A 17,817-nucleotide genomic window follows, 5' to 3' on the forward strand; every position below is an offset into this window, starting at 1 on the left:
TTAAGAGGTCTTGGGGCCAGCCCCATGGCCTAATGGTTAAGTTTGCGTGCTCTGCTTCAGCAGCCCAGGCGCGGACCTACACCACTCGTCAGCGGCCCAGCTGTGGTAGCGATCCACTTAGAAAACAGAGGACGACTGGTGCAGAGGTTTGCTCAGGGCGAATCTGCCTCAAGCAAAAAGAGGAAGATTGGCAACAGATGTTAGCTCAGGACGAATCTTCCTCAGCAAAAAAAACCCCACACATTTAAGAGGTTTTTATATATTCTGGATACTAGTCCATTATCAGATGTATTATCTGCAAATACTTTCTCCTATCCTGTGGATTGTCATCTCACTTTCTAGAGAGTGCCCTTTGAATCACAAAAATCTTTAACTTTAATGAAGTCCAATGTATCTTTTTCCTTTTGTTGCTTGTGCTTCTGGTGTCATATCTAAGAAACCACTGCCTAATCCAAGGATACAAACATTTATGTCTATGTTGTTTTTTTATAGTTTTATATTTTTACCTCTTACATTTAAGTTTTTTATCTATGATGAGTTAATTTTTATATATGATGTGAGGTAGGAGTCCAACTTAATTCTTTACATTAATATTTTCCCTTAAATATCTAGTTGTCCCAGTACCACTGATTGAAAAGATTATTCTTTCCCGATTGAATAACTGTCTTAGCACGTTTGTTGAAAATCAATCGACGATAAATATATGAGTTTATTTCTGGACTTACAATGTTATTCCATTGATCTATATGGCTACTCTTATGCCAGTACCATGCAGTTTTGATTACTGTAGCTTTGCAGTAAATTTTGAAATTGGGAAGTATATGTCCTTCAACTTTGCTCTTCCTTTCCAAGATTTTTTGGCTATTCTTGGTCCTCTGTATTCCCATGTGAACTTCAAGATCAGTTTGCCAACTTCTGCAGAAAAGGCAGGCGGGATTTTGATAGGGATTGTGTAGAATCTACAGCTCAATTTAAGGAGAGCCACCATCCTAATAACACTGTCTTTTAATCCATGAACACAGATGCCTTTCCCTTCAGTTAGGCCTTCTTTAATTTTTTTCAGCAATATTTTGTAGTTTTCAGTGTTCTAATCTTTCACTTTCTTGGTAAAATTTATTCCTTTTTTTGTTATTTTTGACACGTAAATTATTTTCTTAATTTCATGTTCAGATTATTTATTACTAGTGTATATAAATACAATTACTTTTTGTATATTGATCTTTTATCCTGCAGCCTTGTTCTTCTTGTTTATTAGCTCTAATTGTGTGTTTGTGTGTCTGTAGGTATTCCTTAGGATTTTCTATATTCAAGGTCAATCTGTGAAGAAAGACAGTTTTACTTCCTCCTTTCTAATTTGGATGCCTATAATTCTTTTTATTTTGCCTAACTGCCCAAGCTAGATTTTCTAGTACAATATTGAAAGGAAGTGGCCAGAGTAGACACCTTTGTCTTGTTCCTAATCTCAGGGAGAAAGCTTTCAGCCTTTCACTATTAAATACGATGTGAGCTGCAGGCTTTTCATAGATGTCTTTTGTCAAGTTGAAGAAGTTCCTTTCTTTTTGAAGAAATTCCTAGTTTGTTTTTACCACCAAAGGGTGTTGAACTTTTTAAATGCTTTTTCTGTATCTATTGAGATGATTTTGTTTTTGTCCTTTATTGTATTAATATGTATATTACATTGATTGATTTTCATAGGTTGAATCAAGCTGGCGTTACTGAGATAATACTCACTTAGTCACAATATATAATTCTTTTTATATGTTGTTGGATTCAGTTAGCTGGTATTTTTGGGGAGGATTTTTGTGTGGATATTCATGAAGGATATTGGTCCGCGGTTTTCTTGTGATGTCTTTGACTAGTTTGGGTATCAGAGTAATACTGACCTCACAGAATGAGTTGGAAAGTGTTTCTTCCTCATCTAGTTTCTAGAAGAGTCTGTGAAGGGTTGGTGTTAATTTCTCTTTAAACATTTGGTAGAATTCACTAGTGAAGCAATCGGGGCCTGGGCTTTTCTTTGTAGGAAGTTTTTTGATTACTAATTCAATCTCTTTACTTGTTATGGGTCCCATTGGAGTTTCTATTTCTTCTTGAATCAGTTTTGGTAGTTTGCATGTTTCTGGGAGTTTGTCCATTTCATCCAGGTTATATAATCTGTTGACATGCAATATTTTATAGTTTTCCCAAACAGTTCTTTGTATTTCTGTAAAGTCCATAGCGATGTCTCCTCTTTCATTACTGACTTCAGTAATTTGAATCTTCTCTTATTTCCTTGGTCAGTCTAGCTAAAGGTTTGTTAATTTTGTTAAACTGTTCACAGAACCAACTTCTGGTTTCATTGACTGTCTCTATTGTTTTCTATTCTCTATTTCATTTATTTCCACTCCAATTTTTATTGTTTCCTTCCTACTGCTTGCTTTGGATTTAGTTTGCTCTTCTTTTTTCAGTTTATCAAGGTGGAGAGTTAGGTTTTAGAGATCATTCTACTTTTTAAACATAGGCATTTATAGCTATAAAGTTCACTCTAAGCACTGTTTTAGCTGCACCAAATAATTTTTGGTATGGTGGATGTTTGTTTCTGTTCATATCAAAGTATTCTTTAATTTCTCTTGTGATTTTTTTCTTTGATCCACGTTTCCGCATATTTGCACATTTTCCAAATTTCCCTCTGTTACTGATTTCTAATTTTATTCCATTGTGGTTGGAGATCATAGTCTGTAAAATTTCAATCCTTTTAAATTTATTGAGAACTGTTTTATGGCCTAATTCGTGGTCTATCCTGGAGAATGTTCTATATGCACTTGAGAAGAATGCGTATTCTGCTGTTGTTAGGTGGAGTGTTCTAAAGGCATCTGTTAGGTCTACTTGTTTTATGTTTTTCAAACCTTCTATTTCCTTGGTGATTTCTGTCTAGTTGTTCTATCCACTATGGAAAGTGGGATACTAAAGTCTCCAATTGATATTATTGAATTGTGATTCACCTTTAAAAAGAACTTGTAGGAGAGGCTGATTATCAGGGTATAATTTGGGTTCCAATCTACTCTGGAATGAATCTGGGAGTCTTCACCAAGTCAAACCACTGGTACTTAAGGAGGCCTCTGAGACATCTGTATTTTCCTCCCTCCCCTGCCACGCAAGTCATTTGGTTTCCACTAGTACTAACCTAATCTCAAGGTAAATTTATCTTACCAGGGCTGGAGTAGATGCCTCAGAGGTTCCAAAATGCAGCACTATTACTAGTCTAAAAGTAACTATAGAAAGACTGGTGGCCTAAAAACTAAAAGGAAAGCTGCAGAGATACTTAAAAAGTAGCAGAGTAGAGGATCAGAGATCACCTTGAGTACTTAATAAATGCAGATTCCTGGGCTCCACTCTAGAACTACTCAATCAAAACTTCTCAGGGCAGGGCTCAGAAACATGCATTTTAATACTTCCTAGACAATTCTTATACACACAAAAGTCTAAGGATTTGGATTCTGGTCAATAAGAGTGCCCAGAACATTCTCCCAAAAGAACATTTATCTTTAAGAACACATTTTCTATATGGAAATGAGGACTTATACAGAAATATTTAAAAATACACCATGTTTCAGAATCTGTACTACCTGGGCAGATTATTCTGGTATTGAGCACAGGGAGGTTTTCTTTGCTGGCTGCCACGGCTGGTCCAGGGCCAGAGTCAGTTTGGGAACGACTTGCCCGGCCATCTGGAGACCGAGGTGCAGTTTTCACTGTTGGCAAAAAGTTCAGATTAAAAAGAAGTAATGATTAAGTCGTAAACAAAGCAAGCCTCTACAAATTCAAGACATAAAACAATTTAATACATGTTTAAATCAATCAGTGGAACTGAAACTATTATATTGTGTTTACCTATTCTCTTACCATTTTGTTTTCATTTTTTTAGAATTGGGATTGTAGTATTAGACTTACTATATGGAAGGAATCTGCCACAGACCAAGAGGTAGATGTCTTGATCTCTTATTTCAAATAGATGGAGATCATTAGGAAACAGATATCTACCATAATTAACAGTTACTAATACTCATAAGTTGAATACGATCAATCCATATTTAAAGATAAAAAGAAATTTCGAAGCCTGATTGATTTTTGAAAATGTAACATATGTGTTTTAACGTATTTTACCAATGCAATCCTTTTCTCATACATGTTGGGTGAATGATCGAATTTAACTAATATAATTCCCAGAGCTAATACATAAAAATTGAGTTAACATTTTATTCTATAAATGGAAGGAAAAACAGTTTTTTGTTTGTGTGTTTGTTTTTGAGGAAGATTAGCCCTGAGCTAACATCTGCCACCAGTCCTCCTCTTTTTGCTGAGGAAGACTGGCCCTGAGCTAACATCTGTGCCCATCTTCCTCTACTTTATATGTGGGATGCCTGCCACAGCATGGCTTGACAAGCGGTGTGTAGGTCTGCACCTGGGATCCAAACCGGCGAACCCTGGGCCACTGAAGTGGAACCTGCGAACTTAATCACTGCACGCCACTGGGCCAGGCCTTGAAAAATAGCATTCTTTTAAAAAATGAAACCAATATCCTTTTCCTGCACTTCTCAATTATTTATTCAAAACAATGATTTGCCCCAAACAGTTTTCTTATATTCTTGTAAAACCTCAATACATTTTAAAATTATTAAAAAACAGAATTACTCTCAAAACAAACAACAAAAAGAGAGATTTAATTCTACCTAAACTGGGACAATTTAATGGAGAGCAAATAGTACCTTTAACTAATTTAGGAGCTATTGGCAGCTGTTTTAAAAAACAGTAATCCTCAAACTCAATTTAAAAATAGTATAAAACTTAATTATCTTTACTCTCCTTAAGACTAACTGTATTAATCTTACACTCTCTTTGTTCAAAAACAGTCCAGTTACACTAAAAGAAAAGCAGCAGACCAGCCATCCTTTTTTCTGACAGATGGGAGCCCTGGAGCTAATTTCTAATAAAAACAACCTTTTGATATTCATCTTTGATAAAAAGCAGAGAACATCCTAGTGACTAAGATTGATGTTCTATTGCAGGTAACCAAATTAATGTTTAATGGTTCTTTTTAAACATAACATCTCATTGATCCTATCAATATAGTGTTATTTGTACATCTCAAGACATATAAATTATTCCATAATTTAATGAATGTGCTTCAAAAACTAAGGATTATATAATGCAGAAACACTTCTCTTGCTACTGATTCCCACTAAATTGGATTAGTAGCCAAAAAATAAGATCAAATATTGTGCCGTTAAAGACTTGTATAATCTATGTCTACTTCCATAGCGATATCTATAGCTCTATATCTGTATCTTTTAGTTTCCTTCGCAGACCACAGTGAAGTGTCAAGTTCATGAGAGTATAGTAAGGTGAGAAGGTAGCTGGTTGGAAAACCATTAGCAATGAGTGCTGAAAAACCAGTCCTCTGAAGAGAGCCCCCCATTATCTTAGGGGGAATTATCGAGCAACATGCTGTGAGGACACGACTGCCAGCCCTGCTTGAGTCAACATTTTTTGACAGATGAAAATATAGAAGGTCTGCTTATCTAATTCCAGGTGAAGTAAACGTGAGATGAGAGACTCGAGCTTCAAAAGATTTTGACAAGATGAAATGATAGGTCCAAATCAAAAAGATGCAAGTTCAAAGGGATGAGTGTAAACTACTACAATTAGTTTAAAAAAATCACTTGCACAAAAACAGCAGGAGGAGACCAGCTTTATATAGTACTACTATATAATATTTCAAGGCAAAAAAGAAATCTCAGGTAGTCTTTATCACATCAGAAATGTCCAGAATGAGCAGTGTATGTGTATCAGTGTGTATTACACTACAGAAATATCTGGAGAATTTTGTTCAAAATGGGGCATGCTATTTTAATGGGGCATCATATTGCCCACGTGGGTATAACCAAAAAAACAAAAAGTTTGAAGTCTTCACATTAAAGATGGGTAGAGGAATTTAGGAGAGAGAATCTGGAAAAGGAGATATAAAGTGTGGGAAGAAGTATGATGCCATGAAAACTGTTTTCAGTATCATTTAAGAGCTGCCACATGGCAGAATCATCTTCAATACTATGAAATAATGTGTGTGAAATTGCTTTTAAACTAACCATAAAGCACTACACAAATGCCAGTAGGTGTTACTGTCAACATTATCATACATAAAACTTTACAAATAGTAACTGTAGTCATGATGCAAATTTAAAGAAGAAAATATAAAGCTCAATAAAAAGAAAAACTTTCTAACCTAATTGTTAGAAATTAGCTGACCATAAGAGTGTGATGCATTGAAAGGGAGTTGTCCAAAGGCTCAATGCCCATCTGTCAAGAGGGTTATAAAATATGCCTGCATTAGATTATATGCTGCAACAGAGACATCTAAGGTCTAAAAGCCTCAGGTGATAGAATTGGGCTGTGTGCTGGAACAGGTACATATAAAGTCTAAAAGGGCTAAGGTTGTGGAATATGCGTGCATTGGCTGTACACCAGGCATGTGAGGTCTATATGGTTTAATTTCAAAGGTTCTAAAATTTTAAAGATAATTAAGGATTATTATTTCAAAGTTAATGAATCAGTAGCAGCAGCCGTGGCAGTAGTAGCAATGATAATGATGATGACAGGATGATGACAGCAAACACTCCTTTATGGCACTAGGTACCAGACACTATTCTAGGCACTTTACGTACATTAACTTATTTAACCTCCACAGTGAGTAGGTAGATTATTATCCCCATCTTACGAATGAGGAAACCACAGACAACTTGGGTAATGTGCCCAAATTTATATGTAATGAAAGAAAAGCAAAAATTTAGTGATTGCAAACAGCTCTGATATAATAGCACTGATTTTTCATTTGTACTATGTAATTATTTTCATATTATCTTCTCATCTTCATTAATATTTTAATATTTGCTTTGATTTATTCTAATAAATTAGAAATTTTCCCTTATACAATATGAAATATTAAAAGTGTAAATTCATCTTCAATTAAAACCTAAAAGGTAGAGAAATCATTAATATTCTTCAAGCAACCACATACTAATTTTCTGGCAAAAATAAATTCAGTAGAGATAGGACTGTAACCAGATGTCATATGATTTTTTTTTTTGAGGAAGATTACCCCTGAGCTAACATCTGCTGCCAATCCTCCTCTTTTTGCTGAGGAAGACTGGCCCTGAGCTAACATCCATGCCCATCCTCCTCTACTTTATATGTGGGACATCTACCACAGCATGGCTTGACAAGTGGTGCCACGTCCACACCTGGGATCCAAACCAGTGAACTCTAGGCTGCCAAAGCAGAACATGTGCACTTAACCGCTGAGCCACAAGGCCGGCCCCTGTCCTATGATTTTAAAGATTAATTTAGTGATAAGAATTATCAACTATCTAGGCTGGTCAATATAACTCAATGGACTTCTACGTTATTTAAATGACAAATTTTATGCATGTGGGGCTTTCATATAATTCTCAAAGGTTTCTGTGGGCTAAAAGAGGTTACTATTTGCTGATTTAGGGGTGAGCCCCAGTGGCCTAGTGGTTAAGCTTGGCACGCTCTGCTTCAGTGGCCCGGGTTCAGTTCCTGGACACAGACCTACACTCCCCCATCTCTCACTGGCCATGCTGTGGCGGCAGCTCACATACAAAAAGAAGACTGGCAGTGAATGTTAGCGCTGGGCAAATCTTCCTCAGCCAAAAAGAAAAAAAAATCTGCTGATTTAGGAGTTTCTTCCTTCTTTCTTCAGGAAAATTAAGATATTTAGCCATGTTTCTTTCCATAATCCTTAGCTTATTATGATCATCTCCAGATTATATGATAAAAAAAGAATGTGAGACTAATAAACAATAGTCTGTTACCTTTATTATTTTAGTGTTCATGAATATCTAAGCTTTAACTTCTGAAAAGCCTTGTTAAAAATAAAAATACAAATAGTTTATTTCAAACTGAAAAGCCTTTCAAAAACTGAAGAATTATATTTTATTTAATTCCACAATAATTTTACCATAATTTTCTTACCAGTTAATGACTCTTTTGCATCATCATCTTTAGATTCATCTGTTTCTGTACTATCGTAATCAAATGACTGATTAACTGGTTCACAGGGGTGAACTGTCTGGTCATCCATAACTTTAAGTAATAAGAAGAAAAGTATGTTTGGACAAGTAAAAATAAAATCTGTAAATATTAATAAATGCTTAGGAAAGGAAAATTGAAACATAAACCAAAAGAAATTCCATATTCACAAATAAACACTAATTGGCAATAAACGTAGGAGTGATGTCTGTAAGTACTAGAGATTATAAAATTAAATATTTACAACTGTCAAAATTATATTTTTATCAGAAGAAAAAAATATAAGAATTTTAGAGAATGACATACAAGTCCAGTTACAAGTTACAACCTGTAAAGGGTTTTTGAATATTATTGATATTAAAGTTAACTTTTAGTCTACTACTAAAATTCTAAGAGTATATATATTACATTAACACAAAAATTAAAATATAGGTGGAACTTTTATAAACTCTTTAAAAAGCAACATAAACATTTAAGAAATAAACGTTAAGAAAATACTTCCCAAATAGTTTACAGGTTTGATTTTATTTAAGAATTCAATAGATTCCAATTAAGTAAAAAATATGGAGAATTTTAGAAATATTACTTAATTTCCAATTTTATTTCAATGTTTTCAGTGTACTTTATCTCCGAGATTTTATTTTACGTATCAATAATATGCTGATCCCTACTACTAAAACAATAAATAGTACTAAGTACAAATTTCATTCTAAGGGCTTTATCTTACATCTTGTCTGAAAAAAGTTTTCTAAGTGCATCCAGCCTGACTAATACGAAAATTCCGTTGTGCTTGCAATAGGAACACTGCTAACTTCTTCAAAGGCTGGTTTTGTTCATGTGTACCTTTTCCGGCTTCTTCAATGACTTGCCTCACCGCTTTCTTTAAACTGTTTGCCCGCAACATTATTTCCTTTGGTCTGACCGCTTTCTGGGAGGAAGGTTTTGTAGTGTCATATAAAAGCTGTTCCCTGCTTTCACACAAGGATTCTTCGCTGGAAGATTCCACAGGATCTTCTTCTACAATGACAGGGCTGACGCCTCCCGGGACAGGAGCAGCCTGGGAATCTGTGTGCAAAGCCTGGAGCAGCTGTTCAAGCTTCTCATTTAGGACTGAACACTAAGAAAACAAAAATATAGTAATGAGTCTCCATTTAGTGGAGAAGGAAAATGACGATTTAAATTAATAGTTTCTGATACTAGAGGAAAGATGTCTATATTGAAGTTTACCATTAATTGGCTATCTATTATAAATTATACTTAGCTTATGAATTAAATAATTTATAATTTTTTAAAAATAGCACAATTATTATGTAAATTTATTGATTTATACTTCCAGAACCATTAAGACTTCATTTCATGGGTGAAAATCTTTATAATCTTTGTATAGCTATTTCTCCTTAAAAGAAAGCAACAAACATTTTACTATAAAGTGATAGATTACACAAAAAATTTATACATTATACAAAACTTGCTATACATTATACAAAACACTGCATAAACTCTTTTTTTATGTAATCAACTTATGGCACCATTTTGAACATCCTAAACTGCAGGTCTGGCTGAGTCTCAGTAGCTTGCCTTCAAAGCTTTGGTTTGCAAAGGACTGAACAGTGTCTAAGGGATCATTGGCTCAAAGAAAGAGCAAAAAGGAAAATGTACAAGGATAAAGAAGAAAAGGAAGAAAAGTGCAGAAAGAAAAGCAAGCACCCAGCCCTTGTTTCTTTCTGCTTTTCTCCAATTACTAAGGGCAATGGAACATTTAGGACTGACACTGTTGATGCAACTGCTAATACACCTTTTATCTCCACACAATTTCCAGTCCTTTTCCTCCTGCATTTATTTGTCTTTGATGACATGCCAAGACAAAGTTACAGCAGAAATAGTTAAGAGAAAAAAGTGTGACCAGAGAAGGTTTCTGTTTTCTCAAGCTCCCCACAGAGCAGAAAAGCAAGAGAAAGAACTGAAAACTTCAAACGTATGTTTAGTTCTATTTTTTTTTCCTTCCACACAATTAAAGCACCATCTACAACGCGATTCTGGGGCGAGATCATTCCTTTACAAGCCCAAGGCACCCAAGCCTTCTGTAAGAATGCCCCGTCGTGAGCATATGAAAGCAAAGACAGTAGCTTTTAAGGTTCAGTAAGCTGTTCTTATTTTAGCCTCAGAAAGCTCATGGAGGAAAAAAAAGTCTATAAAGAAAAGGGCAATGCGAGAAACAGAACCCTGAAAGGGACAGAGGACCATAATGTCTAGGGCATCTGAGGAACCGTGCTGGGAGGGAACCAGACTGGCCAAAATTTTCCTGAAAATGGAAAGCCATTCTTCTCCCAACTGGAACACCAGCTGCCCAGCATTCTCCCCCTTTGACCGGACTATCATGCATTTCTCCTTTGAGACGTCAATCGGGGGGAAAAGGGAGTTGAGTTATAAAACTCAGTTTGTTGGACACTCTTCAGCAATGCCGTTTTCCTGTATCTTAAAGGGTAACCATGAAGTAGAATGTTTTAAAGCCCTCATCTCTGACTCAAAAGTAATTTTTTCTCTTGATTACAATGTTTTGGCAGGAAAACCACTTAATCAGTTTAGCTGTAAAAATACAGTTCAATGTTAACACTGTCAGTAAAAAACTTTCATGCTTTGATTGTGTCCTTACTTTACTGGCCACGGCATCGGCTACGACAGCATTTTCCAATGTTTTTTCATGTGCCTTCTCTACTTTGGCAACGAAGTCCTTTACAGTTTCACACAGTATCCTTTGAGGAAAAGAAATTGTGCAATTCAGTAAACTCAGGAGGCTTGTTTGCTTTGATTTATAAACATATTAAAAATAAGCACAATTAGGCAAATTGTCAAAATACTGAGATCATTTATTATATAAACCATAGCTCTACCTGCTGTGTAGCACGTCCTCGACAAGTTCGAGACATTCTAAGTGATAAATGGATATATGAAGAAACCTTGCTCTATATCATTTAAATAAAAGTAACTTGATACCTAGGAGTGGGATTGCTGAGTTCCATGCTAATTCCACATTCAGTAGTTTGAGGAAATGCTTCACTGTTTTCTAAAGCAGCTGCATCATTTTACATTCCCACCAGCAGTGTATGAGAGTTCTCCACATCATCATCATTTGTTGGGATCTGATTTTTGATTCTAGCCATCCTAGTGGATGTGAAGTGTCATCTCAGTGTGGTTTTGATTTGCATTTCCCTGATGACTAATAACGTTGAACATCTCTTCATGTTCTAATTGGCCATTTGACTATCTCCCTTTGAGAAATGACTACGTATACAAATATTGAATCACTATGATGATACACAGGAAACTAATAGGATATTGTATGTCAATTATACTTCATTTAAAAAAAAGAGATTGGGGCCGGCCCCATGGCCAAATGGTTAAGTTCATGCGCTTTGCTTCGGCAGCCCAGGTTTTCACCGGTTCGGATTCTGGGTGCGGACATGGCACCACTCATCAGGCCATGTTGAGGCGGTGTCCCACATGCCACAACTAGAAGGACCCACAACTGAAAAAAAATATATACAACTAGATACTGGGGGGATTTAGGGAGAAAAAGTAGAAGAAAAAAAAAAAAGAGATCAGAGGTTATTCTGAATATGAGTAAAAATTTCTAAATTTACTTCAGATTACTCTGGAAGGAATTCCCAATGTCCACTGACAAAGCTTTGGAGGATAGAGTTTGATGATGAGAAAAACAAACGGAGAAATCCAGTATCAATTCATCCGTTCATTGAGTAAATATTTATTATTGCCTACTGCCTTGTAGGCATCCTTGTCTCATGGAGGTTACATTCTACAGCAGCAGATAGTGAACAAATACATACGTAAGCTCATAGTCAGGTAAAGTGCGATCAGAGAAATAAGCAGGGAGCCAGAGAGATAAGCAGGGCAAGAAGTATACTTTAGGTAAGGTGGAAATAACTTCTCTGAAGAAGTAACATTCAGACTAAGCTCGAATTAACTTAAAAATATATCATATTACTGGTACAAAGTTATTATATAGTCTCCTCTCTTTTCTCTCTTGAATCTCTTTCTGGCAAATCCCCCTGAATTTCAATCCAGGATTGTAAAGGCAGGGCAGCTACACAGGGCTAGGAGCACAGACGAGTGACAAGAGGGGACCAGGGTTGGAATGGAATCTGCTGAGATGCAAATGAGCTAGTGGGGAGAAATCCACAGTTCAGGCTAAGAGCAGAGCCTAGAACGCAGTCAGGCCAAGGTCAAAGAAAAGACCTGAAATGTAATTGGGGAAACATGAGGGGACGATACCATGATTTAATATAGCTCTCTGTAATTTATAAGTTCTATATTTATTTTATTGCTCAACTGAGTTCTCCTACAGTTCCATGAGGGAGGAAAGATGGGCATTCTTTCCATTCCTACACTTGATAAAACAGACGTAGGTCACAGAGCGGGCGAATGGCTGAGACTCAACGAGGACTCCAGATTTCCTCCTACTTAGTGCAATACTCTGACTTACGCCAGTGATTTTCAAGCTGTTTTGAAGAAATACTTCAAGGATTCCACAAATGCTGATTCGAACTTCATTTAGAAATATAGGATATAATTTGTTAAATCTCCAATAACCATTAGAGATATTAGAGACAAATAATACATCAGCTTTTACTTTAGAATTCACTATTTTTGGTGCACATCTTGGACTAGACTTGACGTAGTTTTCAGTTATGTCTGCATTTGGTTTTTTTTAGACAGTTGTAAGGAAATTGCCTTTAATTAAATAAAAATGGCATGCTACTTTAACACTATAACTGTCATCTATAACCTTACTGCTTAATTTTTCCCATAAATGACTAATAATTTAATCCTATCCAATTCATTAATGCCAACAAAATAGAATTTTAAGTTTTTTAATATTGGGATCCTGTATAAGATTTGATTTGGGAAAAAAACAATTTTATAATTATATCTCGATTAAAAAATTAAAATTAAAATATATTTATATATAAAATGTATAGGAGGCAGTAATTAAATACATCATACATATGAAGGTCAATATTAAGGCTTCGCTAACATCCAAACTATGAAAGGCAGCCAGATAAAATATTTACTTAACTGCATTAAGGAATAATTCTTTTTTTTTTTTAAAGATTGGCACCTGAGCTAACAACTTGCCAATCTCTCTCAATCTCTCTCTATTTTTTTTTTTTTTGCTTTTTCTCCCCAAATCCCCCCCAGTAGACAGTTGTATACCTTTAGTTGTGGGTCCTTCTAGTTGTGGCAGGAATAATTCTTTTATAGCTTGTTATAACTTAAAAAAGTTTCCATTTCAACTTTCCACCTTTTCTAGCAATGTCCTCTAAAATGTCCTATAAAGAAGCATTTGATTCATAGGGCAAGGCTGGCAAAAGCAAACGTCTTCCTTGTAGAAGTAACTTAGGAAGTACCTAAGGAAGTCACTTTGGTACAGGAATTTGGCCTGAGATGGGAAAGAAAATAGGACTGCTGAGGCCCGGGACAAACTGGAATGTGTACATTTTGTACAGCACTGCTCATCAAAGAGGATCTGGAGCCCACCTCTGCCAGGGAAACCAGTGTGCTTCCCTTGCCTTAAGACATTCAACTCTCTTCCTGCTGCTCAGTCCTGTTTCCTATCCCTAAGGGTTATGGCATCAAAAGCAATTGTGACTATCTCTGTACCTTTGTCATAAGCAAATGTGTTTATAATGATTTATCCTGTCTTTCCTTGACTTCCTTGCAAATTAAGTATATCCCACTTTGTGCATTTTTCCTCCATCACTTCCCCACATCCTCTCTTTCCTTCTTCTTCTTTTCTCTCTTCTCTTTCTGCATAATAGTAACATTTCTGTGCTAAGCCAGAATCCTAAAGCATTCTTCTACTTTTGCTTATCAGTTGAAAATTTCAGTTGGTTTCACTCCTTCTTCCTCTACCTGACTTTCCAGTTCTCACAACATCAGTATAGGATGCTTCAAAACTAAATTTTCAATTCCAACCAGGCAACATTTAATAAAATGTTATTATTTTATTAATAATAAAATCAAGTAGCTTTGGATCCATGTATGGAATCAACTTAATTAAAATCTGATAACTTTGAACTAAAACATAATTATGCAATTTAAACATAAAATGAGAAATGTCACTTTGAAAAATCTGATCATTATTTTGCCTTTACCAATGTAAACAATTGCAAAACAGTAGTGTTTATGGAAATAATGGATTATAATGAAATGTATTTCCCATACTATAATTAATCACAAATACTTCTTTAAATAGGAGCTTAGATTAATTAACTTCTAAACACTTATTTCACCTTTATGACAAAAATATTACAAATTAAGCATCAAAAATACCCTTTAAATATACTCCACTGCAAATAAGATGCTACAGTGATTTTTTTAAAAAACCAATACCAAGTTTATTCTATCTAATTCTATAAGCTACTTCACAAATATTTTTTGGAAAAACAAGTCACACTAAAATGACGTAAATGGTAGGAACCAGCTTTCCTTTCATTTTCACCCTAAAACTATTTCCTGACTTGAACTTCACAACTCACTTGGCAGATGATATGACCACTGCATCTTCATCAGAATTGAGGATTTTTGTAAGATGAGCTGCAACTGAGTCTTCATAAATTGTCATCTGAAAAAAGAAAAAACCTACACTGTATTACTGTTGCTGGCATTTATACATCTCAGTTATTACTGATTCAAAAATGAGACCATCCATGACACATGTGACACAGGGCAATGGCTATCATGAAATATATAAAAGAGGCATTATACAAAATATTTCCTTTCTGTGAAAAACTTTTAGTTTCTGGAATACTTTAATTTATATTTTTAGAAAAATCCATAAAAAACCGCATACAATTTTTTTAAATGTCACATAGCTGATCACATAAAGAATTCCTACAAGTCAGTACAAAAAAAACCCAAATGATCTACTAAAATATGGGCAAAAGACTATAAGTTTAAAGAGGAAGATATCAGATGAAAACGTGTTCAACCGCATTAGGCAAATGCAAACTAAAACCACAATGTGACACCACTACATCTCTGAATAGTTAAAATGAATAGTAATAGCAATCTGAATAGTTAAAATGAGAACAACAACAACAACTGGAAAATGCCAAGTATTGGCAAAGTTGTGGAGCAACAGAACTCTCCTATTCTGCTGGTGGGAGAGCAAATTAATACAAACACTCTAGAAAACGGCTGGGTAGTATCTATTAAAGCAGAACATACGCTTAATACCTACCATAGGACCCAGCAATTCAACTTTCACATATATGCCCAAGAGAAATGCAGATATGCATTCATCAAAAGACAGGTACCAGAATTCATGGCAACATTCACTCAACGGTAGGACAGATCAAAAACTGTAGTATATTCGTGTGATGGAATACTCTGGGGCAATGAGAATGCATGCTCTACAACTATGCCACATACAGACGAATCTCACAAACATAATGTTCAATGAAAGAATTCAGAAACAAAGGAGTACACACAAAATGATTCTATTTTATAAAGTACAAAAACAGACAAAACTAATCTATGCTGTTAGAAATCAGGAGAGTGATTATTAGGGTGGGAGGTGGGGACGGTGAATGAAAGGGGGCCTGAGGAGGGCTCACGGGCCGCTGGGAATACTGTTGTGATCCGGGTGTTGATTACATGGGTTCATTTAGTTTGCAGAAAACTTCCCAAGCTGTACATTTATAACATGTACACTCTTCTGTATGTGTAATTCAAAAAAAATTTTTTTAAAATGCTAAATGCACATCATACAATCATGTAAATAAATATTTCTCTCAAATAATGAAATAAAATGCTACAGGAGTCCTATATCCCCTTTTCTATTTGACTCAAAATATAACATTCTGTTGAAGCAACACATCTTCCTAATATGTAAAAATGTGCACAATATTTAAACAGCCTCATAGTCAGAGCTTTCCAGCAAATGTTGGGCTGAAATATATCCCATGTCACACAGCTCAAAAATAAATGATCTGCTCTATTCAAGCTGCCCTCCTATGTTCTTCTGCCTGGCTCAGGTATCCTTTCATTGCCTTTTACCAGTCAGCATCAGTTTACTGAGCCTTAAATGAGGATTCAGTTACACTCGGTGCTCCCCTCCACCCACTCACCCTCCAGCAAGTAAAGCCTTCCTGACCAGCCTCTTCCCAAAGGGATCTCATTCCTGATTTACATCCAATTCCACCAGTGGCCAATCAGAACGTTACTCCTCTAAATTTCTATCTTCCTTCCTTCAAAGGCAAACCGCATACGGAGAAGAAATTTTACACGAAACAAAGAGGAAGGGAGGTACCTCGAAGTTTCACACAATATTGTATTAACTCACAAGTCCACTTTATTGATCTCCTTCCTGGTCTAAACATTAAAAACTGCATCTTTACAGTTAAGATCAGAAAATGAAAACACATCTTTTAAAAAAGTGAAGAAATATTTTTCAGGAAGATTCACTTTATTTCTTTTCCTTACAGGGTAGATTGACATAAAGCCTAAGGTTGAGGAAAATATTTTAAACTATCATTAATTCCATCTGAATTTACACTTAAAAATCCAAGTTTCTGTCCATTAAAAATAACCTAAGGCAAAGAATACAACCTCTTCCAGAGGAAAATGAAATAACCTCTATGCCCAGGGATAAAATTATTGATGTCACTTATTAACCTATTATGTAGTCACTGAGCAGAGTCAGAAAGGTAAGACAATTATAATAGATAACATTTTTATTGTGTAGCAGGCACTGTGATTAAGTACTATGTATATATTTATCCCATTAATTTTTATCCTGTTTTACAGCCAAGGAATCTAGAACTCTGAGTTGCGTGATTTTCCCAAGACCCACGGCTAATGAAAGGCAGACAAGTTAGGGGGCCAGGTCTGAGGACTCTGGGGCTTTTCCACCACACTGCCCCCCAAGTCAGTCTTGGTCTTTGCTTAACTGCATTTGTCAAATATAAGTTTTGTCATTTCTCAACTGTATCATTCTAACAGCCCCCTAGTTGGGCTTCCTATGTCTCTCTTGCCCAATTTCAAACCATTCTCCACTTCATAACACTGATTTTTTTCTAAAACACAAATCAGATCATGCCACATCTCTGCTTAACAAGTCAGAGGATATCCCTCCTACTTTCCAGAAAATGTCAAAACTCTCCAGCTAACACATAAGCCCTTCCATAACTCCAAGACTCTCCATAATCCGAGCCCTCCCTTCCTCTCCTCTGTCACGTCTTTTGATGCTCTTCGCTTCCACCACATGCTCTAACCTAAGGAATTACCTGCAGCTCCCCAGATGCACCAGGGTCCTTACCATCAAGCTCTACGTAATGCTCTTTTTCAACTGGCTAATTCCGACTTCTCTTTTTTGTGCTGAAAATCCACTTTGGGAACAACCTCCTCTGCGAAGACTTCGCTGAACTTGCCAGGCTGAGAATTCTCTCTTCTGTGCAACCACTATACCCTGTAAATCCCTTTCACATTGCTGCTCATTTCCTGGTCTGTTCTTCCCACTAGACCAGAGATTCCCAAACTTTCTGCACTCATGGCATCCTTAATGTCTTTAAGAGTTTCATCACAGTGCCCCTAGGCCAAAAGAAATACCTAACAGTAGCTAAATCCAAACAACATAATAAGTATTTATGTCCTAACAACTTAATAGCCATTTGAAAAAGTAAATACAAATTAAAAGAAAAAATATCTTATTTC

The 17,817-nt window shown here is 35.7% G+C and overlaps 1 protein-coding gene across 15 annotated transcripts in view; it reads right to left on the minus strand.

Annotated features, from left to right (window-relative positions):
• DGKH (diacylglycerol kinase eta) overlaps window positions 1–17,817 on the minus strand; it is a 175,323-nt gene that overhangs the window by 35,746 nt on the left and 121,760 nt on the right. For all 15 annotated transcript variants that reach the window (XM_023621645.2, XM_070239822.1, XM_070239823.1 and 12 more), the window contains 5 exons: window positions 14,640–14,725; window positions 10,736–10,835; window positions 8,926–9,199; window positions 8,026–8,136; window positions 3,603–3,728 (listed from right to left, as the gene is read on the minus strand). In XM_023621645.2, the coding sequence (XP_023477413.1) occupies window positions 3,603–3,728; window positions 8,026–8,136; window positions 8,926–9,199; window positions 10,736–10,835; window positions 14,640–14,725 (697 nt within the window). The remainder of the gene's footprint in view (window positions 1–3,602; window positions 3,729–8,025; window positions 8,137–8,925; window positions 9,200–10,735; window positions 10,836–14,639; window positions 14,726–17,817) is intronic.

This window comes from Equus caballus, chromosome 17 (genome assembly GCF_041296265.1).
Source record: "Equus caballus isolate H_3958 breed thoroughbred chromosome 17, TB-T2T, whole genome shotgun sequence".
NCBI lineage: Eukaryota > Metazoa > Chordata > Mammalia > Perissodactyla > Equidae > Equus > Equus caballus.